Below are 24961 nucleotides of genomic sequence, written 5' to 3' on the forward strand. Positions count from 1 at the left end.
AATATTATCATATTTTTGGAAAAATTAAACAGCGATTCCAGAGAGAGGCAGACAGAGGAGTCTACAGTCTGTGTTTGAAGGATATATCCAGGATGTCAAACTGACTCAGCAGCAACAACAGGTTAAAAAGACAAAGATAGTTAGAAGCTAAAGCTGAACTGTAGGCTACAGATCACAGTGTAAAAGTGAATCACCATATCACAGTTTGGCTTCACCCCCGTGCTGCTGCCAGCAACAATTATCTGCGATGACACACAGCTGGTTGAATATCAGCAAAGTTTCCCTGCTTCCCTTCACTGGTTCCTGTACAGCAGGGTCGGTCTTTGTTTCACTGTTTTAATCATTAAAAAGCAAAAGCAGCATGTGTATACATTCAGTAGGCTATATCTTCAGTAGCTAGCTAGCTAACCCTACACTTCTCAGGGTTTGATTTTGGTTTTGGAACAGAGAAGAAACATATATCTTTTTCCGGCCTCTCCAGGTAACGAGTATCATTAATACACAACAAAATCCACAAAACCAGCCTGAAAATGAAGGAAATCTGAAATGATTTCATTAGAGTCAGTAGAGCACAGCTGTATTGTTGTTGGACCCTGGTCTGAGCTGGCCCGATGCTATGTATGACTGGCCAGTTTGCGGCAGAACTTAGCGAAGGGTCAGTTCTATAGTTAACTGATAACAGTTGAGGAAGTGAAACCTAAGATCAGAATAATCAATCTTATGACTCTTAGGACTCACTTATAATTAATTAAATAGCAAAAATCAGCAATTCCCATTTTCTTTTGCATTTACTCTATCACAAGCTGTCAAGATCAAAGGTGAAAGAAAAGCCATTTATCAACATTGCCTATATAAACTCCTGGGGTAAGAAGAAAGAAAGAAAATGAATAATTATCCATATACTAGGTGTGTTTTTTTTGTGGGAAATATTTACAGAATCTGAAACAGTGGCTTTAAAGGGACTAAAATCCTGATACGCACCATATTCTGCTCAGTGAAACTAAAATGTTAAGAAGATAACGGAGGAAGGAAATGTCTTCAGCAAAGTCAAGTGTGTCTTGCTAGGCTGAGTCGTTATTTAACAATTATTTGGCAAGCTCATAAAAGATATTTGTCAAGTAATCTTTTATAACAACAGAGAGCTCAGGTTGTAAATGCAAAAATGAACTGACAGGACCCATTCACCCATGAAGTGGAAATAATGCCCCTGTTGACCTCCACCTGTTATGAAATTAGCCACCTGCAAAGGAAATTGCAGATACAAACCACTGTTGGGAGGCGAAGTGAGTGTATGTGTGTCCGCTAATGAGTGCTGGGTGAAGGTAGGAGAGAAGTGAAGGCCACTGATGCACTCTCCATGGGAAAGAGTTTTCTGCAAAGCTGTCTGTGATATTGTTCTCCCCAGAGGATAAAGAGGACTGTGCCAAAATCCACTCCACTTTATTGCTTTTATGAAATGATTTTACTCTACACAAGTCTTTGTGCTTTGCTGTACCTCTGGGCGAGCATCTTTTTCAGCTGAGTCTGGGGGGAGACATGGCAGCACAATTACTTTCTGTTGTTTACTTTCACAGAACTGTAATAATATGCAAGGCCACGAGGTGAATTGCAGTATTGAGGTTAAAAGAAAAGATTTGACTCAGCAAACCACCCGGCGTCTGGCTTTGCTGACTAAAGCCTGAGCACAGTTAAAGACGTGAAGGTTCACCATCTTTTTCCTTGTCATTAAAAAATAATGTGTGAATCATTCTGCTTTTTTTCTTACAAAGATGTGTGTTTCAGACATGCATAATGTTTTTGAAACAGCATCAGGGAAATCAAGAATAACTTACCCATGCACTCTGGAGGAGCTGTTGTCAGAGCAGGAATCTATTAGTCATGACGTCTGTGTGTATTTGACAAAGGTAAAAACGGAGCAATGAGGTCAATAGTGTGAAAATATAGCTTTTGTCGATATAAGCACTTTAAAGTGTTTTCTTTGCTACATGTGCAAACAGATCTAACACAAGATCTTTGTGAAGTAATATATTAACTCTCAGAAGTGCCATTTAGTTCAACAAAAGGTTGAAATAATATTTCTATGATTCACGAATCTCAGTGTGACACCCTAAGCTTTGATATAACTACAAGTGAACTTAAGTAAGAAAGCCAACAGTCAGTGTGGGTCCAAGTGCCGTAACTGGCAATAATGGCTGAAAGACTACTACCCAGTGACACTTACCGCTGTTGTGATGAAGTGTTTGAACGACTGATGAAGGATTACATGTGCTCCTCACTAACCAGCACACAGATCTGGTCCCAACCATTCCAACCGATCTACAGAAGGGGCCATAGCACGCATCCTCCACACCACCTTATCTCACCTGAAAAAGAAAGGGAGCTATGTGAGATTGCTGTTCATTGAGTACAGTTCAGTGTTTAACACCATAGTTCCCTTCAGGCTGGTCACAAAGCTCAAGGAACTGGGATTAAACTCACTGCGCATGTGGATCATCAACTTCCTATCGGGCAGAGCCCAGGTGATGAGAGTGGGCAGGCACACCTCTTACACCCTCATCCTTAACACAGGAGCACACCAGGGCTGCGTTTTGAATCCCCTGCTGTACTCTTGGGACACACATGACTGTGTAGCCACTTCAGATCATGATCAAGTTTGCTGACAGCACAGTTGTGGTGGGCCTGATCACAGATAACGATGAAAAGGCCTTCCTGGCCTGTTGGTGTCAGGACAACAAGCTACTCCTGAACATTAGCAAAACTAAGGAGATGATAGTGGACTTTGGGAAGAAGCAGCCAAGGAGCTACGCCCCTCTCAGTATCAACTGTCCATGGTGAATTCAGATTCAGAATACTTTGGGTGGGTATCCTCAAATACCTTGGTGTCCACATCATCAAGGGCCTGACCTTGGTACTGCATACTGACTCAGTGGTGAGAAAGGCGAGGCAGAGACTGTTTTACCACACTGTTTACAAATAACTTTTGGCATGTGTGATTGTAACAACAAATTATTGTAAGCACAGATAGGTGGTTTAAATAACTTTGGCTAATGCCTCAATATTTAATTGCACTTACATCCTTAGATTCAAACAGAATACAAAACTCAAACTCCCAAATGATTGTCATTACGGATCCTGTAGTTTCTATCCAGCCCTTTATCATCCAATGACTTTAAGAAGTCTGGTGTTGTTCACACTTAAATTGCAAATAGCCTGCTGGTACTTTTGGTTTTCATACAACAGACACTTTAACAATTTATGTTCTTGTTTAAACTTTATATAAATATCACATGATGGCATACTTCTGAGCTCACTTTGCCACTTTCGCATGAACTGATCTTTTAGCTTTTGTTCAACAATTAGCTTTAACCATTTGATGTTGTTACACTTTTTGTGAGCCAGAGGTTAAACAAACCACAGTCATCAGTACCTGCTTAACCTGCAAGACCCATGGTGTCACATGTAAACTCATGTTATGCAGTCTGAGCAAACAGTTTAGTGTCTTTACCCTCAATGAATCGATTGTGTAATGTGAAATATGTCACTGATACACACAAACACACAAAGAAACACAAACACACACTGTTTTCATCACGTTGTTCTAGTGTTTGCTTTAGTCTCAACACTTATTGTCTCACTTAATATTGTTCTGTGTTTCAAAATAAATTCAGTTGGTTTGAATTAATGTGATTAAATCCTATGTAGTAGATCTACCTGGGACTTTAGGGCCCTTGGGGGTCTAAGTGTATAAGTCAGTTTTCTGGTTTAATGAAAAACAAGCATTATCAGACTGGTCAAGTGATCTTACTGAGTGTGTGATCATGCAAATGGAATTCTGTGACTTACATACAGCCTTTTGACCTCATCATTCAGGAGGTTATGTAACAGCTAAAGGTGTGTGAATGTGTCATGTGTCTGTCATTTACTTTTCTTAGCTTCAGGTATCAGTAAATAACAGCTAGACTTCATCTACTCTCAGTTTTGCTGAGGTTAAAAATACCTGTAATGGATTCATGGTTCTTAAACACAAACAGACTGAGAGCGCTGCGTTGCTCGATACGTCCATATCCTTTTTTATTATATGTAGCAGACTGGGAGAAAAAGTTGTATGACAAGACAAGTGTGGCTTCCATTTGTATGCCTCACAGTTTTCCATTCACCACTGAAAACACTACAACTCCCAGTGGGTGGAGCTTCTACCACTAGGGTATACTGGCATACTGCCTGTGACCAGACTGAGATTGGTTACTTTTACCTTATTGTTACCTTATGTATGCTCTGATGAGGGTCTAATAGACAGGAAGCTCAACAATAAAGTGAAACACTGCATAGATCTTTTTCTACTGGTCTAGACTCTTTGATGTTTCCAGCACCATGCCAAGATCACGCTGGGTGGAGCGGTGGTTTTTCTGCATCGAAACATAACAGACTGAAACATTTCACCTAAAATCTGCATTAGTCATTGACTTCCACACCCAGGTTAATTTGGCAGAATAAGTCTTTTCATAACTGGTCATATCAGATTTGCTACAGAAACTATGGAGCATCAAAGTATTTAATATTAAATAATAACACATAATAACATAAAATTGCAGGTAAACCAATACAAGCAGCAGATGTGAAGAGATGCTGATTAGCTCCAGTGACAGATTAATTACAGTTAAGTCAAGTGGCACTACAACACAGTCCCTGGGTGGTGACACATGAATAGGGAATGACATCCGAACAACATACTTAATTTGAATCTGCCTCTGCTGGATGGTGTCAGAGAGAAATGCAAGATAAGCTGCTCTTTGAAACTCCCAAACAGAGGTGGAGTCTGCTGGATATTTAAATACCAGTCAGGGGTGGATTTCAGCACAGAATGAACTACTGCATCTGTCTGCTCTGTTGAGAGGAGCTCACAGGCTATGATAATGGAGCATAATAAAAAGCCTGGGCTTTATGCATCTTAAACAGCTTGATTACACTACTTTCATCCAGAGATTGGAGAGGAAAAGGCTGCTGGTAAGAGACATTTTTGGACACATCATAAATGAAATGACAGCTTTAAAACATATTAATGATAACTGGGCTGTATCAACTCAAAAATATATATTTTCTCTCACACTGGGACTACATTACAATCAGAGCATGCTCATATTCAAGCTCAAATGTGAAGAATAGCCTGACACTTTTTAAGATTAAGTCACTTTCCTCAGAGCAAAAATAGTTTTTAATTTTATTCATGTGGCACTTTTCAAGCTTAGGAACAAAGTGTTTTCCAGATTAAAAGATTTACATAATGCAAATTAAGAATATAAATGTATTTTTTCCCAAAGCATTCCCATTAACAGCTTTTTAACACTACAATGATACTTATTCTGAGCAAGATGCAAGGAGCCTGGAGATAAAGCTAAAGCTAGCTAAATTATCTAGTTCAATTCAAGTAAATAATTTAATAACTAGTTCAATGTTTAAAATGTGTTTTCCATCTGATTTTTCTTGCTGCCATTATGTATAAACCATAAATAAAAGGACCCAACCATGCACCCTGTGCCTAAATGTCCAGTGCTCCATTTATTTGTTCAGTTTATATTGTACCTTTTTACACTGTAGCATCATAAATTAAAATAGGCTTCATAGTAGGAACTGGATACAACAGCTATTTAGCATTATAACCTGTGAGGAATCTGTTTCACATTGACTTCCCTCTACAGTTAATTTAGAGCATAACTTGAAGGACAGACTACTTTGGTCTTTTTCAGGGGAGGGAGACAGGAGCACTGGTGTGTAATTTCACGCTCAAACTAATGCCAGACAGGGTTATAATCATACTTAAGTGTTTAATATTACTTTATTTAAAGTAAACTTCAATGCTGTTTCAATACAAATGGCGAAACAATATGCTTTATGTTTTTATTAATTTACGACCCCCCTACTCGGGAACTTGATTCACTGAACTGTTGTTGCTCAACGTTGTACCGTCACCACCGCTCCTGCCGTGGCTCCAGCTACTAGCTTAGCTGGCAGTTTTGTGAATCATCAACATGGACTAAACGCACTCCGACTGTTATCTTTCACATGGCAGGGCGGTGGAAAAGCAATTTATGTGACGGTTACATGAGTGGAATAAGCCCCCGTCCTCAGCTTCACTACAGCAGGTCAGACTGGGTAGGAAGAAGAAACAACACGTTAGCTAACCTAGCATCTTTGTCAGTATCAATGAAACTTTGAGCTAATTTGACCAACTTACGTTTACTGAGTTCGTGTACGGAAGAAGTTCAGAGCAGTCAGAGAGAACTTGAATGTGCAGTTAAATGTTAAAAGTAGTAAGTTTTTTGCTTTACATCTCGCTCTAGCTGACTTTTAACTTATTGCTTGTCATTTCCGAAGCAAAATGATTCATGTAACGTCTATCAAAAAGGGAAGTTGACTCCTGTTAACCATACTTGGTAATACTAGCAATAAGACAATAAAAGACAAATTTCCTGTAAATTATCTTAGACATCCTAACAGTATGTATACCCCTATGCTCGAGATGCTCACTGAAACTCGTTCTACCTGTAAAATCCTGTTGCTTTGAAAACACCTGAAACTCTGTAAAACATCACCTGAAGGTCTACCTAAAGACTTCCTATTTTGATATATTTAATCACACTTAAAGTGTTGCTAAATTCCCTGTACCACCTCACAGTAACTGAAACTGTTTTTGTTTCATTTTTGCCCCACTTAACAATTTGCTTTGTTTGTTTTTTCAAGAAAAAGAGAAGAGAAGGCAAGCTGTGAACATGGAAGCTGTATTTCCCTCTCTTCTCCTCACAGCTGGCCAGCTGCCCTGGTTGCTCCTGACTCTGTTAACATCGTGGACAGTCTTGTGTTCAGCAGATATAAAGCAGACAAGATGGCCATTATATTCCCAGAAGCCAGTTCTTCTTGCGTGGAATGCCCCAACACAGGAGTGTGCCCCGCGACATGGCATTACTTTATCTCTGAATCAGTTTGACATTGTAGCATCTCCCAATGAGGGCTTTGTCCGACAGAACCTCACAATTTTCTATAAGGAGCGCCTTGGGTTGTATCCCTATTATGAGCGAGGTGGCACTGCAGTGAACGGAGGCCTTCCACAGCTTGCCAGTCTCACTCAACATTATGACAAGATGCCTGAAGGTTTGCAGAAATACATACGTGAGCCAGACGCAAAAGGTTTGGCTGTGATTGACTGGGAGGAGTGGCGCCCACTGTGGATCCGAAACTGGGATATTAAAGATATCTATCGAAATAAATCCCGTGAAATGGTGGCCAAAAAGAACCCCAAGTGGACCCCAGAACAAGTGGGGAAAGTTGCGCAGCAGGAATTTGAGCTGTCAGCTCGCAAATTTATGCTGGAAACTCTGAAATTTGCCAAGAATTTGAGGCCCAATCAACTGTGGGGCTTCTACCTGTTTCCAGATTGTTACAACCACGACTACAGGAATGGCCTGGAGAACTACACAGGCCGCTGTCCTGCTGTAGAGACGGGCCGCAATGATCAACTCAACTGGCTGTGGATGGAGTGTACAGCGTTGTTCCCGTCTATATACATAGGTTCTGTACTAGGTTCTACAAATTATGGACGTCTCTTTGTCCGAAACAGGGTAAAGGAAGCGATGCGCCTGGCGTCTGTTGGAGATGGATTGGCACGACCTGTTTTTGTTTATACCCGCCCTACTTACATGAATCAGATGACCCTCCTAACTCAGGTTAGTTGGCTTGAGCAATGATTCATCAAATACAGGAGTTTATACATTTATTATGTTATAAAGAAGTTCAGTTATTATATTTAATCATTTGATGCAAGGATGCAGTCGCCAGGAGGCCACACATTGCTGCTGAATAGAAAGTGTATGCAGTGTGTAGCAGTTAATCAAAACTAAAGCTGTGGTTGACACTATGTTAACACTGCTGTCACTGCAGTGAGAAGGTTATTATTATCATTATACTTTGTGCAGCTTAGTGACCTGAAAATATTGACTTTAGTTAAATGAACACATTTTTTTCTGTGTGACACCTGCTGAACTGTTTGTGTAATGTTTTCTAGACTGATCTGGTTTCCACCATTGGTGAGAGTGTTGCACTTGGAGCTGCAGGTGTAATCTTCTGGGGGGACACCTCCTATGCAAGCAACAGTGTAAGTGTCATACCATCTGCTCATTTTGATGCTAAACAGCCCAGTGTTTAATACTTGGTTGTTAACATCCATTTCTTTTTCTACCTGCAGGCCAGCTGCTCTATCCTGAATGAGTATCTACAGGGAGAGCTGGGCCGGTACCTCCTCAATGTGTCCACAGCAGCAGAACATTGCAGTAAGGTGGTGTGCAAATCTCACGGCCGCTGTCAGCGCAAAATATCAGACAATGACGTGTACCTGCATCTTAGTACCTCAACACACAGCATCACCAGTCAGGGTGGCCAGCTGAAGGTTACAGGCTCGCCCGGCCAGGCCGAGCTGGCTCTTTTCCGCACACACTTCCAGTGCCAATGCTACAGTGGGTACAGGGGTGAGGCCTGTGCTCAGAAAGAAAAAGGCCAGAATAGAGCCTCCTCTGTCTTCGGGACCTGGCCTCTTTGCCTTTTACTCCCACTAGGACTCCTCACTCTCCTACACTGAGGAAACTGAGAAGCCCAAACTATTCACTGCTTCTGCCAGAACTGAAAAGGACAGCTCAGACTTTGCAACATAAAGGGGGTCAGTTACTGTGCACCAGTGGTGATGCTGCATTGACAACAGCAGACAATCAGTCCTGTCTTCAGAGATCTCCCAGTATGATGGGAGATTTTTTTTATCCCAGCATGCAGCGTTGGCAGAGCTCCAACCTCAGTACTAATGTCCGTCCATCAGTGTTGCAGCTGGTCATTAACGTCTGGCAAATTATGTCAAAAATCAGATTTCTTCAAGGCGTCTGTCATACTCCATGCTGACCCTGACCTCCAGATGAGGGATACTCTTTACCATCACTACACTTTGAATGGGACTACAGTGTAATTATGGGACTGTTCCCACAGAGGATAAAATGCCTCACAAGAAAAGGACTGCTTAACCTGAAAGTTGTTTTTTAATGATTATTTATCATGTTTTTATTAATGGAACAACATGAGGCTGAAACAAAAAGTGGAAGAAAGGTACATTTAAAGCTCAGCGACATCCGGCATTGACTGTAATATTCTACATTTACACGATGCTGCCTATTTTAGACTTTATAGTCGGTGTCCGTTAAGCATTAAGCCATTAAGTGTTAGCCTTATGAAATGTAAATAGCTAATTATGCCAGACGGTGATAAATTATGAGAAACTGAGTCTGAAAGATAATTTGGCTTCTAGAAACAACACGGCTGGACCTGCCTGTTTCAGTTCAAAACTGTGCCTTAACTGGATGATGAAGTGCTCTTTTTTATGGTTGCCTTTGTTTACAAGTTGTGATTATTGAGGTTTTTACAGCAGTGTTTATCTCGGCCCTCTGCTGGCCACAGTGCTTTACTTATACAGTGCTTTATGAACTACACATGCCTGCCAGTTTTCTTTAAATTAACAAGGACAATGTATTTATGAAGGAAAGAGCGGACAGACCTGAAAAGACAGAAAAGAAAATATAAATGTCACTATTTACTTGCGAATGGTGTCCTCTAATTTAACTGGGTATCACTGTGAAACTGATTTTCGTAACAAAAGAAGTTACAGTTCAGCATTCAGGTCATACAACCTTTGCCAAATTTGTTTTATGGAAACAGACAGATACCAGGAGTATCTAACGCTACGCAGTTTGAGTCCAGCCGCTCATTGCCAATATAACAGGGTTCCCACAGATCCATGAACACTCTTAAAAAGTATTCAATTCATAGAATAGAAAGAACTTTATTTATCCCAAAGGGAAATTCAGCTGTCCAGCAGCTCATAAAAGACAAAAGACAACATAAAATACATTAGAATAAATGCATAAATAGAGATTAAATTAAAATAAAATTGTCCATTACACAGTCCAGTCCAGTTGTGAAAAATTGTTAGAGTGTGTGTGACTGGATTCAGGACGTATTAACCAGTCTTATTGCCGTGGGGATGACTTAAAAATAAGGCCTTAACTGGTGTTAAAATGTCTTAAATCAATCTTTCAAAAATAGCAAAACTGCTAAGACATGGGAAGTAGGATTTTATCGGTGCAGGGCATTACATACGAGGCTCGGTGTATCACGATGGGAACTAACATAGTGGAATATTACGTGCAGTGTGACAAAAAATTGCAAAGTAAACTCGGCAACAAATGCCAAGTATTTCCCAGTTATGTTTTATCTTCGTCTTAAAAGTCCTAAATCTAACTCTTTCCTTATGCTGTCAGAGCTCTGTCCGAGCTGGTTCCAAATATACTGGTGTTGGTGTATATCTGATAAATATCAAAAAATTGTACTTCAAAAATGTCAAAAATATGTTTATTCTTTACTACATATTTATAAGTACATGTCTTGGCCACAGTTCTTTAATAACCAAGTGATTATGTTTCTATTTGTGTATTAAAAAAAGTATTTGACTTAAATGTCAACATCAGCCTCAGAAATCCAGTGTCGCTCCGGCTCTATACACAATAATCAGTCTTGTGTTTTTAATGTGTAGTTTGGCTCGCTTGCAGATCAGCTTGTGTCGGGGTTCCTGCCAGTGACACTGTCGATAGTAGCTACTGTAGATACATCTTCATATTAGTTTATTGCCAAGTAAATATATTTGCTGGACTGAAGCTGGCTGAGCAGTTTCATATTTATACAGTAGGTTCTGTATTTATTCTCTGTGGAACCGCTCAGAGAAGTATTAGCCAAAGTTATTTATACGGCACATTTGAGCGACAGGGCAAAATTTAGAGTGCTTTCATAAAACATCAGAGGTAGGAAACGAAGGTTGCAGGTTGTGCTGTTTTCCACAAACTGGATAGTGCTGCAATAGGTTTTATATATGCTGCAAACATTTTAAAATACTGCACTTTAGATACTTTTTTGTTGAGGTGGATCTGGCACCTTTTCGTGTTTAGTCTTATAAGAAGTGAAACTCTGATCTTTTTCTTTTCATTCAATGTGTCATGTTAGAGATTTGTTCCACTGTGAATTTTGTCTTAAAGGAAATGCTTCAGTGATTGTTATACCTCCCTTGGCTTTCAATTCAGTTGCATTGTAAAGAATAATAATAAAATAAGAAGTTTTATTTGTCATCTTTAAATTTCATTTTATGTTGGAGCAAAAATACTGATCTAGAAAAACCAGGTCTGACACAGTTACCACTGGTTTATGTGGTATAGAGTGAAAGATGTCACCTATGTATAGTCAGATTTTACACATACATACTGTAACTGTAAACTAGGATGTGCTGCAAACCATTTTTAAAGGTATACCATAATGTTTAAAAACCTTTTCATCTTTTAGGCAGCCATTGATTTTCATTTATTGTACAGCAACACAAGTCTTTGGACTCTTTTGAGATGAATAATTAGCAATCATGACCAGTGATTGTCAAATCTGAACTAAAAATTTGGGGCCGTATTCACTAAGAGTTGCTCCAAGTGACGAAATTCTAAGAAAATTCTTAGAGTTGTGACATTTTCATAGAATTTCTCTTTAAAGTTTAGACTAGGTCCTTGTAAAGATAAAAGTTATTCACAGAGCATCTTAGACCTTAAAAGAGCTCCTGAGGTAAAAAACTGTTAGGAGGGTTAAAAGTTTCTTAATCAGAGGAGAAAATGGTGGAAACACAAAGAGGTCGGAGGAATATTCTCAGAATGCTACAGATTAGATAGTGCAGGAATAATATGTGTGGTTGATGTCATTAGGGATCGACACACATTTCCCAACTTATGCTATAATAATAATATAATATAATAATGCAGTGATGACTTGAGTCTGTCTCAACCTTCCATCAGCAGAGCAATCACACTAACACTGCCAACACTTTGACAGTCAGCAGTTCATCTCATTTCCACTGGGTGTCCACACCTTACAGGCTCACAAAAGGGTGTGTCTGTGACAACCAATCACACCTGTTAAAAGAAAGCATCACACCTAGCAACGGGGTCAACCACACCTCCTCACTAAGGTAAAAGTTTCTGTCTTGCTCGGAGTTGCTCTTTTTTTTGCACTTTTTGAAATCATTCCCTAAGCTAGGACTCTACGCATTTTTTGGTTATGAGCTCTGTGAGTTTCAGGGCACCCATAGAGATATTGAAAGTGTCATTAAATACATAGAAGTTTGCTTTTTGGTTTGATGAACGTAAAATCAAAAAGCAATGGTTATATAGTTATGGTAATATAGAGGATGTTGTACCCTTCACAACACCAGAAAGCAAAACGTGTCTTTTAATCTTCAAATAAACTTTGAGGAAAGTTCATCAGATATATAGGTGCAGAGAGTGCACATTTACCAGTATTGAAAACTGAAACAGTTTCACCGGATAACACATACAGTACATTTAAAGAATTTTTTTTTTCTTATTTGACAGATGTTTTTTTTTTTAATTGACAAAATGAACATGTCCAAAACAGCAGGTGATACGTAACAACAAATGTTAAAATATAACCAAATAGGTTTGACATAAGTATATGCGAAGAGTATAAATAACAGTATAGGGTGCTCCAGGAGTGAGTCCTAAAACTTGGAAATGAGATTTTTTTCCTTTTTCCCCCCCTTCTTTTTAAAAATTGTTATCCATCCATCCATCCATCCATTTTCATCCGCTTATGCTGGACCAGGTCAGAGGAGCCCAGGCTGAGCAAAGTACCCCAGACGTTCCTCTCCCCAGCAACACTTTCCAGCTCCTCCTGGGGGACACCAAGGCGTTCCCAGGCCAGATGAGATATGTAATCCCTCCAGTGTGTTACTTGTTGCTCATATCACCATAGAAACAGATTATATCTTTAAAAGAGTAAAATGGTGAGTGATGTAAGTGGTACTGGAAACATGAGAATGTCAATCAGACCCAAATTTCATTGTTGTTGTACACTGAAATAATAAATCAATCAATGTTTCATCAGCTCGAGAACATGAGTTAGTAACATCCACACATCTGGAAATAATGGAATTCGCTGAATATATTTTATCCACGAACTTCTTTGTAAGAGATAAAATACCTTTAAGGTAATATCCATGTTTTTGCCTATAAATCTCTTCCAAATGTGAGTTCCAGTAAAATTTTGCTCTGGGTTAATTTTATTTATTTATTTATTTATTTTTTTTAAAAAACTGAAGAGCATGTCCGTTATTACATTTCTTGTCAAATGTGTTGAAATGTAGTCTCTGGGATGTTTCCTTCACCGAAACATGAGTGACTTCAGATAATAAACGGATTAAAGCTTTTGTCTGACAGCTCCAGCAGGAAGTGACGTATGGCGCTTAACTGTTGTTATGTGCAGCTCGTAATCTGCTCCGACGAGGAACAGACCATTTAAACCGTCTATGTGTAACTGTACGGAGACGCTCGGTCAAGATTCCGTTGCATCTCTCGACTTTCTCTTGTGACAGTTTCAATCCAATTTTACTCGATAATTAATCGGACATTTTCTATCTCGAGTATACAGGCCATTTCTCGTCAGTAAAACAATGTCTAGCTAGCGTCGAGCTAACAGTTTATCCTCTCAGCTTGAAACGCTAGCTAATACCACCAGCATCGACCCCCAGAGCCTCTCTGCAACATTTCCCACCACTGGCAACCAGCAATGCAGAAGACATGACGATAAAGCAGACGGCCTCGCCCACCTGTCAGTGAACGTGTCTGACATTTATCTCCTCTGTGTTGGTATGTTTTCCTCCGGTGCTGCATCCTTCATGTCTCCCACAGACTCCCTTTGTACACTGGTTTAGTTAGCTAGTAGGGTAGCGACACGTCGAGCTAATGTTAGCTTATTTGCATATTTTGGCCAAGTTATATCAGTCAGCAGGCTATTTTTCTCTACAATACTACAGATTATTTTGTCCTTCGTTATGGAGGGTTAATTTTCCTGTAACTGACTTCATTTCTTGCGTTTTACTGGGTTCACTTTGTTTCCCTGCAGCCCTAACTGTTGAAACACACTAACATTATCAACCTGTGCACTGTTTAAAGTATTGTTAGCAGGAGTCATTACAAGTGTATGCTTTGATTTAGATAGTGTGTGGAAACTTGAAGGATTCACCTTGTTTGCCAAGGGCCAAGCTGTCTAGTGAAGCTTTAACCTTTCAAGCAAATATTTCTTTATAAGTTTCACACACACAGAATTTAATGCTGGAGCTTTGAGAATTGTGAACAGAGCTGATTATCATGAAACAACCAGCAAATTATTTATGAACTCACATGCTCTCAGATTAAGTGAATCTGCACAATTAATGTATAGAGTACAAAGTAAGATGCTTGCAGACTGTAACCAGAAGTTTTTTCAAATTAGTGTGACTCACTATAATCCAGGGGTGTCAAACATATGGCTTGGGGACCAGAACCAGCCCACCAGAATGTCCAATAAGGCCCACTGGATGACTTTGCACACCCAATATTAATGCACTTTTAAAGGCTAAAAAGAGAGATGCATGATAATATCGGCACGTCATTGGTATCGGCCAATATTGGCTTTAAAATGAACTCTCAGAATTGTCCAATGTGCTTTTTCTTATTTAATCACTTGTTATTGTTTATTCATTATTTGTTCATGTGTGTATTTGAGTTGTATAAGTTGGAAGATGAACAAGATACTTTAAATTAAACTAATGCCTGCCTTCCACATCTAATCAAGGTAGAAATGTCCTGCAATAAGGACAACCTGGGTCTTATTTTTGTAGTTTCGTTTATCATTCTTAAATGTTGTGCTAACAAGTTAATTGTTGACACCTGGGGATGCGGCTACATGTGTACATAAAGCTTGCGTTCTTGTTTCTCATATTTCAGTAATGCAGGTAGTGAGTATGTTGGTAGGAATGATGGTTAGAGCTATGGAAATAAATTTAAAAAAAACCAAGGATTGTGAGATGATTTGAGTGTTAAGACAAAGTCATTTGTTAAACCACAATAATCTTGATGGGTATAGACGGCAATTTCTTTATATGCTGTCAAACAGTTAGTAATACTGTATGATCAGGGTCCATGTGATGGGCTTTCAGACACTGCACTATCTACCACTTTTCCCAGATCATTCATCCTGACGAAATGAATTTCTTGCGTAACCGTCTTGTTGTTCTGGGCTTGGTGTTGTTGGCCACGTTACTGCTGTACCTGCTGCTACCATCAATTCGCCAGGGCAGCATGGAGCCGTCCCTGGAAGCTCAAAGAATGGGGCTGATGGCCACCCCTCCTCCTCCGCTTCCAACCATCAACGTGTCCATTCGCACCGGACAGCTACCCGGGGACCCTCCGCTGTTCTTCAGAGAAGCTTTACCCATTGATGGAGCTGGACGACAGATATTGCCAAGGTGAGCTGACAGGTGGAGAGACCTGTTTAAACATCTGTGCAGACTGCATGCCCTTGTGTAATCAAAAGCAGAGTGAACAAATTAGACAGTGAGGATGATCAAATGTTTTCAGGATGTGCACAAACACAGGTGGTGCTGCTAACCTACAGCTATGGTATTTTTCTTACCTGTGATAAAATCCTCTGAAACAAAATAATTTCTCTGTGCAGGCTGCAAGTGGTCCTTCTGCATGGCCAGGCCTTCACATCCAAAACCTGGGAAGAGCTCGGTACGATGGCCTTGCTCGCAACTAACGGATATCAGGCCTTAGCGATGGACCTTCCAGGTAAAACTCAAGTCCTGTGTTAGTGATTGTAATGATGTTATCACTTCAAACTGGATTATACATGAACTTTTTACAGTAATATGTATGGTGTGATACACTAATGGACAAGATTTAGTGAGCTGGATTACTTCAAATTTAATCTATATTCAAACCGAGATAAACTCTGAGATTAGACAGGCTAAGAATCTCCATCTTCCATTGTGCAAAACATCCCACTCAGTTTTTTATTACATTTTGTACTGTAGAGTTATCCTGTTGAATGAAAATGTACATTTAATTGATTCCTCCGTGTCATTGTCTGTGTACAGAAAGAGACCTAGAAATGCTCTGCCATCAAAAACTTTTGATTTGGAAAAAAGATCAAGCTTAGAAACTGTTGTTCATACTGTAAATATTGCAAGAATCCCTGTATCTCAACATTTTTCTCCTTTTTTAATTATATTTCTACACTTAATTGATATTACAATTTTGAACACTAATATTTAAAATGCTCAGGTGATTTTATAGGTTTACATTTTTGCTCTTGTATTCCTTTGTGTAAAGTTTTTACATAAGCCTTTATAGGTTTGGCACAAGTGTAGCTGAAAAATAGTGACATGCAAACAATTTTCATCACAATGAATTGTAATATAGTCTAAGTCTAAAGGTGACAGTTATGTAGATGAACACATTCATTCTGAAATAAACACCACCAGGTCATGGACGGTACTTTATTGCTTTAGTTGCTTTGGTTTAGCTGACTCGAGTTTCATGAGCTAATACTGCACCCTTGTGGTCAAAAATCAGAAAAGTTTTTTTTCCCCTAATCTGTGTGGACAGTGGGCAGTTTTTTGGTTCCATACATGAGGTCTGAACAAGGCACATGGGATGCAGGTTTCTCATTGCTGAGATGAAGAAAAACTTGTGTTCTTTTGAATTTGGAAATGTATTTTTAAAAAAAAACCTGACGTTATCATTGTGTATTGTCAGTTTACTGGGTATGCTGCGAGGTGGCGTCTTAAGTCCCAGGTCAAGACTGACAAGTCTCATGTCAGGTCCCAAGGCCTTAACTTAAAGTTAATGCCATTTTAACAACAGATTAATAATATATTGAATTCACAAAAATCCTGAATGCTTTTTAAAGCTTGTATTTTTTTGTTAGAACAAGTTTGTTAAAAAGTTACTTTGCTGTTAAGCTAATGTTAGCTACGAATTATCTCACCAACTACGTTAACATTAGCCTTGATTTACCATCTTTGTGCAACTTAAAATGTCAAAAGCACTGCATAGATTTTGTATGTAAACCAAATAATCTTTAGTGTCATTTTTTTCCAGCTGGTGCTCAGTAACATTATGTAAGTTCTTCATGATTCTCTCCTGCAACTTGATTGTTGCTGTCCGAGTGGTTCAAACAAAGTGGATCATCTGGGCAATTAAGCGTTGACTTGCTAGGAATGAATAACTTTAATATTAGTTGATTCAGGAATGAAGAGAAATGAAATGATCAGTGTTACACTTTTTGAATAACATACTTTTTAATTATTGGGTCAATCAAGTCTTTTCAAGTCAAAAGGCTCAAGTCTAAGTGTAGTCACAAGTCATTCATGTTAATGTTCAAGTGGAGCTGCAAGGTTTTTTTTTAGATTTTGTCAAGTCAAGTCTAAAGTCATCAGACTTGTGACTCGAGTCCAAGTCATGTAATTCAAGTCCACACCTCTCCTTTGCAGTGTTCTGGGGTCTCGTTTATAAACATTGCGTACACACAAAACGAGGCCTGAAAGAGGCGTATGCACTTCCCATGGAAAAGTTGTAGTGTATAAACACAGACTTGATGGGAGAAACTTTGACCCATGCTGAGGTGATAGCCTGGTCGTAGAAATTGTCGAATATATTTTGCCTTTTGTCCGCACGTACACTTTTAGTATGGATCCTATGCAGAGTTTTATAAATGAGACCCCGGATCTTTTCTCTTGCTGCCTTGTCATGTGTCATTATATATTGTGTCATATACATTGTAATTATGTATTTAGTAATGTTTCACAAATTGTTCTTGGAGGGTATGGAAAGTCACCAGACTCGGAGGCGTTGAAGACCGATCAGAATCGAGTGGACCTCCTTTCAAGGTTCATGGAGTCTTTGGGCGTCAGGGCGGCTGTGCTCTTGAGCCCCTCCATGAGTGGACATTACTCTATCCCCTTCCTCATGAAGAACAGTGATCAGCTACATGGCTTCATTCCCATAGCACCAGTTGGTACCCGAAGTTACACTCCACAGCAGTACCAAAACATTGAGGTGAGGGCGGTGAAGACTGTGGTGATTAATGTCTTCAAACAGAAATGACAGACATGATGAAGTCACAACATTAGTTGTGTTTTATGTGAGGATACAAACTTTGCTGATGTTTCTCATGACATGAGGGGAGCTTTTCATTTTTGGATGAACTGTGCCTTTAATGGGGAAAACATAAAACTGAGGCTTGACCATATTGACACACTCAGAGGCTCCATGTATATAGCATGTCTCTTCAAGCACCCGTTAAGTACACCACTATGCACTAATGGGTAGTACACATGGTAGCCTTATTACATTGTTGCTCTGGTGATGTAATACGACCTGAACACACACAGTTGACTTTATTTTAGGTATATGTTGCCATGGTTAAAGGTCTTGAAATTAGATTTGACACGGTCATCAGGATTATCCTCATCCCAGTTGATGCTGTGTTTAAGTGGTCTAACAAACCAGTTAACACCCAGTGATAATCTGGCTTTGGTGGTTCCTGGGGGCCGTTGTCTAGTCAGTAAAGCAGCACCTCAGTGAGGCAGAATCAGTGGGCCTCATTCACAAACAGTGCATATGCACAGATCTGTGCTTAAATTATGTGTGTGCATGTTTTATGCACAAATCTGGGATTCATTAATATTTTGTCACCTTAATTTTTTTTTGTGAATAAGTTTAGAACTGCCTCAGACCATGCATATGCACAAATCATGAAGGGCCAGCTGTCTAAGAACACACCTTTTAACTAAATACATAGCATATTAACATGGCACTTATTAAAAAGGGCTTTCATAGACAACAATAATGTCCAAATGTATTACATAACTAAGAAATTTACACCCTTTGATCCTCATTATTTATGTTATAATTAAAATATTCATCTTTACAAACTGAGTGTCAGGTCTTGCTTACCAGTGGAGTGTGAGAATGTCCATATTGAAATGAAACAGCTTTGGTTTTCATAGTTTTTATTGACTGAGACTGTAATTATAGGCTGCTCCTACCAATTTTTAGTGCCATAAAATTGCTTGTATGCAGCCAGTAGTAACTGGTAGCCTATGCAGGGTATATAAAAGATCTGATTTAGCTCACAGCAGGTGTTAAGATATCCAACCTTGCTGTAAGTTATTACAGCCTGTGCCATCAGGAGAGAGCGCATCTTCTGAGACCAACATAACATGTTCAAAGAGTGAAGAACGGGTTGTCAGCCATTTTCAACTGCGAATGAGGCCCATTGTTTTTATGGCCCTTAAAGGACCAGTGTGTAGGATTTACTGCCATCTAGCTGTAAAGTTGCAGATTGCAACCAACTGAATTCTCCTCCGCTCATGCCTCGTCCTCTGCTTATCCGGGTCCGGGTCGCGGGGGCAGCAGCCTCAGCAAGGAAGCCCAGACAGTCCTCTCCCCAGCCACTTCCATCAGCTCTTCCGCGGGAACCCCGAGGCGTTCCCAGGCCAGCCGGGTGATGTAGTCCCTCCAGCGTGTCCTGGGGCGGCCCCGAGGTCTCCTCCCGGTTGGACATGCCCGAAACACCTCCCAAGGGAGGTGTCCGGAAGGCATCCTTACCAGATGCCCGAACCACCTCAACTGGCTCCTCTCGATGTGGAGGAGCAGCGGCTCTACTCCGAGTCCCTCCCGAATGTCTGAGCTCCTCACCCTATCCCTAAGGCTGAGCCCAGCCACCCTGCGGAGGAAACTCATTTCGGCCGCTTGTATTCGCAATCTCATTCTTTCGGTCACTACCCAGAGCTCGTGACCATAGGTGAGGGTTGGAACGAAGATCGACCAGTAAATCAAGAGCTTCGCTTTCTGGCTAAGCTCCCTTTTCACCACAACGGACCGGTTAAGCGCCCGCATCACTGCTGACGCTGCCCCAATCCGCCTGTCAAGATCCCGAGATACTTAAACTCCTCCACCTGAGGAAGGACCTCCCCCCTGACCTGGAGTGGGCAATCCACCCTTTTCCGGTTGAGGACCATGGACTTGGAGTGCTGATTCTCATCCCAGCCGCTTCACACTCGGCTGCGAACCGCCCCAGTGAGAGCTGGAGGTCACTGTTCGATGGAGCTAGGAGGACCACGTCATCCGCAAAAGCAGGGACGAGATTCTCCCATCACCGAACCTGACACCCTCCACCACTGGCTGCGCCTAGAAATTCTGTCCATAAAAGTTATGAACAGAACCGGTGACAAAGGGCAGCCCTGGCGGAGTCCAACCTCACCGAACAGGTCCGACTTACTGCCAGCCACGCGAACCAGACTCATGCTCCTTCGCATCGGGACTGGATGGCCCTAAGCAAGGGGCCACCCACCCCATACTCCCGGAGCACCCCCCACAGGATGCCCCTGGGGACACGGTCGTAAGCCTTCTCCAAATCCACAAAACACATGTGGACTGGTTGGGCGAACTCCCATGCCCCCTCCAGCAGCCTGGCGAGGGTAAAGAGCTGGTCCACGGTTCTGCGTCCGGGACGAAAACCACATTGCTCCTCCTCGATCCGAGGTTCAACTATCGACCGGACCCTCTTCTCCAGCACCCTGGAGTAGACCTTACCGGGTAGGCTGAGGAGCGTGATCCCCCTGTAGTTGGAACACACCCTCTGGTCCCCTTTCTTGAAAATGGGGACCACCACCCCGGTCTGCCACTCCAGAGGCACTGCCCCCGATGTCCACGCAATGCTGCAGAGGCGTGTCAGCCAAGACAGCCCTACAACATCCAGAGCCTTGAGATATCCGGGACGAATCTCATCCGCCCCCGGGACTTCTGCCCCAGAAATTGGATGACCCGCCCCCGAGACCCCCGTCTCTGTTTCCTCACTGGAATACGTGTTGGTGGGATTGAGGAGCTCCTCAAAGTATTCCTTCCACCGCCCAACAATGTCCCCAGTTGACGTCAGCAGCTCCCCGCCCCCACTGTAAACAGTGTGAGCAAGTTGCCGCCTTCCCCCCCGAGGCGCCGGACGGTTTGCCAGAACCTCTTTGGAGCCAATCGATAGTCTTCCTCCATGGCCTCACCGAACTCCTCCCACGCCCGAGTTTTTGCCTCCACGACTGCCGCCGCGGCGCTCCGCTTGGCCCGCCGGTACCCGTCAGCTGCTTCCGGAGACCCACAGACCAACCATGCCCTGTAGGCCTCCTTCTTCAGCCTGACGGCTCCCCTCACCTCTGGTGTCCACCAGCGGGTTCGGGGATTACCGCCGCGACTGGCACCAGCGGCCTTGCGGCCACAGCTCGCAACCGCCACCTCAACAATGGCAGAGCGGAACAAGGCCCATTCGGACTCAATGTCCCCTCCGCCTCGGGGGCGGTCGAAGCTCTCCCGGAGGTGGGAGTTGAAGATCATCTGACAGGTTCTTCCGCCAGGCGTTCCCAGCAGACCCTCACTGTTCGTTTGGGCCTGCCAGGTCTGCGCGGCGTCTTCCCCCACCATCTAATCCAACTCACCACCAGGTGGTGATCAGTTGACAGCTCTGCTCCTCTCTTCACCCGAGTGTCCAGAACATATGGCCGCAGGTCAAATGACACGACTACAAAGTCGATCATTGACCTGCGACCTAGGCTGTCCTGGTGCCACGTGCACCGATGGACATCCTTATGTTTGAACATGGTGTTAGTTATGGCCAAACTGCGACCCGCACAGAAGTCCAATAACTGAACACCACTCGGGTTCAGATCGGGCAGGCCGTTCCTCCCAATCACGCCCCTCCAGGTCCCGCTGTCATTGCCCACGTGAGCGTTGAAGTCCCCCAGCAGAACAATGGAGTCCCCGGTTGGGGCACTGTCCAGCACCCATCCCAGGGACTCCAAAAAGGGTGGGTACTCTGAACTGTTGTTCGGTGCATAAGCACAGACAACAGTCAGGACCCTGCCTCCGACCCGAAGGCGCAGGGAAGCAACCCTTTCGTCTACTGGGGTAAACCCCGACGTACAGGCAGAGAGTCTGGGGGCTATCAGAAAGCCCACCCCGGCCCTCTGCCTCTCACCTGGAGCAACTCCAGCGAAGGAGAGAGTCCAACCCCTCTCAAGGACTAGGGTTCCAGAGCCAGAACTATGTGTCGAGGTGAGGCCGACTATATCTAGCCGGTAACGCTCAGCCTCTTCCACAAGCTCCGGCTCCTTCCCCGCCAGAGAGGTGACATTCCATGTCCCAAGAGCCAACTTCTATAACCGAGGATCAGACCGCCAAGGCCCCCGCCTTGGTCTGCTGCCCAATCCACATTGCACCGAACCCTTCTGGATCCCTTTACGGGTGGTGGGCCTGCAGGGGGACAAACCCATGTAGCCGGTTCGGGCTGGGCCCGGCCGGACCCCATGGGCGAAGGCCTGACCACCAGGCGCTCACCCACGGACCCCAACCCCAGGCCTGGCTCCAGGGCGGGGCCCCGGTAACCCTCCGGGCCGGGTACACGTATCCTTGATCATAACCATCATGAAGGGTCTTTTGAACCGTTCTTCGTCTGACCCTTCGCCCAGAACCAATCTGCCATGGGAAACCCTACCAGGGGCAAAGTGCCCCCGACAGCATAGCTCCTAGGGTCATTAGGGCACTCAAACTCCTCCACCACGATAAGGTGACGGTTCTTGGAGGAGGACGGTTCTCGGAGGAGGAGGCCTCGCTTTCCAAGCGTATAAAGAACCTACAGTGGCCTTTAGGTAGCATAAAAAAACCCTCTTATGAGCCAGAGTTTGGTTTGTCCGTTCTGGGCCTTCTGTAGAAACATGGCAGAGTCGTGGGGGCAGCAGTCAGAGCCAAGTACTCCAGACACCCCTCTCCTCAGCAATGCTTTCCAGCTCCTCCTGAGGGATCCCAGGGTGCTCCCAGGCCAGATGAGATATGTAATCCCTCCAGTTTGTTCTTGGCCTGTTCCAGGACCTCCCACCAGTTGGACGTGCCTGGAAAACCTCTTATGGGTGGTGCCCAGGAGGCATCCTGATCAGATGCCAAAACGTCCTCAACTTACTCCAAGCTCTCTCCGGATGTCCGAGCTCCTTACCCTATCTCTAAGGCAGAGCTCAGCCACCCTTCGGAGGAAACTCATTTCGGCAGCTTGTACGTGCGACCTCATTCTTTCAGTCACTACCCAGAGCTTATGACCATAGGTGAGAGTTGGGACGTAGATGGACCAGTAAATCAAAAGCTTTGCCCTCTGGCTCTGCTCTCTCTTCACCATGACAGTCCAGTGCAGCGCCTGCATCACTGCAGATCCATCGCTGATCCATCTCACAATCCATTCTGCTCTCACGTGTGAACAACACCCCACCCACTCTGCATGTAGACATAAATGGCTCATTCTAAGAACATGAAAACACGGCATTTCTTAGCTTCAGGTGATTATACACTAATAGAAACATAACTATGAATAATATATTTAATTTCTGCCAGTAGATGCCCTTTAAACCTACACACTGGACCTTTAAGTATAACTTAAACAGCAGTTAAAATGGCTCTTGTAATTTTTAAAGAAGTCCAAAGTGATACATTGTTTTGTCCAACTAAAAAACATACTCATTTTACAATCTTACATAAGACAGCCTGAAAGGAGCAACTTTTTATGCAGTAGGTACAATTTAGCCTGTTAGAGTAGATCTACCACCCACACGTATGTCAGAGGGCTTTGTGTATCTTCACACAGCTGTATGCTGATATCTGTGTGTGTGTTTGTGTGATTTTTTTTTTCCACTCTGTGTAGTCTCGTAGTCTTCTCACTTCTGTGTGCTTTTGATTACAGACTCCCACTCTAATTGTGTTTGGAGCCCTGGACACAAACCTGGGTGCCCAGTCCCACAAGAACCTCATGCAACTTCCACATCACTTTGTGCTCAAGCTAGAAGGAGCTCGTCATGCCTGCTACATGGACAAACCCAGAGAATTTCACCAAGGGTTGATCGAATTCCTCAGCAAACTGAAGTGAGGAAGTGGAGGTAGAGAGATGGAGAGAGTCAAAGGAACACTAGTCTAGCTCTAAGGTTTTAAGATCTGATATTATCATCGCCTGAAGCGAAGAACAGTGGCATGTGAGTAGGTTTTAATACATGGAAAATGGCATGTACAACCCTGTAGTGACACCTAACAACAATATTTCAGATGTTTCCATCATAAAAATATTAATTTTTTAATTTACCATCGTGTCAAATCCTAGTTCAGCTCAGCTCGTTGTAAAAATAGCTTCAGGTTTGTATAGTGGTGAGTTTTTGTTTCATGTGTTTCATGTCTCTCTCTGCATGTAAAAACATGGAATGTGTTTGCTTCACTCTGTTACCATTTTTGTAGGTGACACGTAGGTTGCTGTAAATATGCAAATGTTGCGGGTGCTTGTGTTTGAATCGCTTCTACTAGCTTCACATTTGACAGATTTGTATATTAAGATCTGGTAACCATTTCAGCTTCCAGGAACACACATGCTCAACAAAAGCAGAACTGATATACAGTGTAAAATACAAAAAAAATAGAATATGGACCATACAAAATGAAAAAATAGCTTATGTTTATTTATATAATGCTGATAAAGTTATATGTAATATATTTGCAATAAGTTTGGACAATCATGCAAAATACAAACTTAAAATCAGAGATGTGCATAGCTTAAAATAAAAACAAAAAACTGTGTGTTTTGTTTGTTTCAGTTGATAAAATATTTGGAGAACTGGAGGTTATTTTGATGCACCTGCTGTGCTGCTGGCCTTTTCCGCCTTTTGTGAAAGTTCTTAGAGAGTTACTGACACCACTTTTACACCCACCATTTGCACCTTTTGCAAATGTTGAAAATTCTAAGATGCTACCTCGAAACAGTTGGTCCCCCCTCGACCTGAAGTGAGAAAACAAGCAGACAGAAAGCTCTCACTTTGTAGCAGTTTTCTCTAAATCCTCTGCATGTGTTGTCAAATTGGTGAAGATATTTTCTTTATTTGCATGTGTTCTGTCTGTTTGTATGCGTTGAGCTCTCAAGTTTACCTTTATTT

General features: G+C 42.3%; 2 protein-coding genes across 6 annotated transcripts; both read left to right on the top strand.

The window, feature by feature from the left end:
- The first annotated feature begins 4870 nt into the window (after positions 1–4870).
- On the top strand, positions 4871–11204 carry hyal2b (hyaluronidase 2b). Of its 4 annotated transcripts, none has more exons than XM_049584421.1 (4): positions 4871–5004; positions 6739–7718; positions 8057–8146; positions 8237–11204. In XM_049584421.1, the coding sequence occupies exons 2-4, from the start codon at positions 6768–6770 to the stop codon at positions 8624–8626; spliced, it is 1431 nt and encodes a 476-aa protein (XP_049440378.1). In that variant the 5' UTR covers positions 4871–5004; positions 6739–6767; the 3' UTR covers positions 8627–11204. The 4 variants fall into 4 exon arrangements, with proteins under 4 accessions (XP_049440378.1, XP_049440369.1, XP_049440360.1 ...); XM_049584412.1 differs by lacking the exon at positions 4871–5004 and adding an exon at positions 5969–6150; XM_049584403.1 differs by lacking the exon at positions 4871–5004 and adding an exon at positions 5969–6140.
- A 2201-nt stretch (positions 11205–13405) lies between these two features.
- abhd14a (abhydrolase domain containing 14A) lies at positions 13406–24606 on the top strand. 2 transcript variants are annotated; one of them, XM_049587092.1, is made up of 5 exons: positions 13406–13778; positions 15138–15418; positions 15628–15743; positions 17779–18014; positions 23731–24606. In XM_049587092.1, the coding sequence occupies exons 2-5, from the start codon at positions 15156–15158 to the stop codon at positions 23911–23913; spliced, it is 798 nt and encodes a 265-aa protein (XP_049443049.1). In that variant the 5' UTR covers positions 13406–13778; positions 15138–15155; the 3' UTR covers positions 23914–24606. The 2 variants fall into 2 exon arrangements, with proteins under 2 accessions (XP_049443049.1, XP_049443057.1); XM_049587100.1 differs by having other exon boundaries at positions 15246–15418.
- The last annotated feature ends 355 nt before the right edge of the window (positions 24607–24961 follow it).

This window comes from Epinephelus fuscoguttatus, linkage group LG1 (assembly GCF_011397635.1).
Source record: "Epinephelus fuscoguttatus linkage group LG1, E.fuscoguttatus.final_Chr_v1".
In the NCBI taxonomy this organism is placed as follows: Eukaryota; Metazoa; Chordata; class Actinopteri; order Perciformes; family Serranidae; genus Epinephelus; species Epinephelus fuscoguttatus.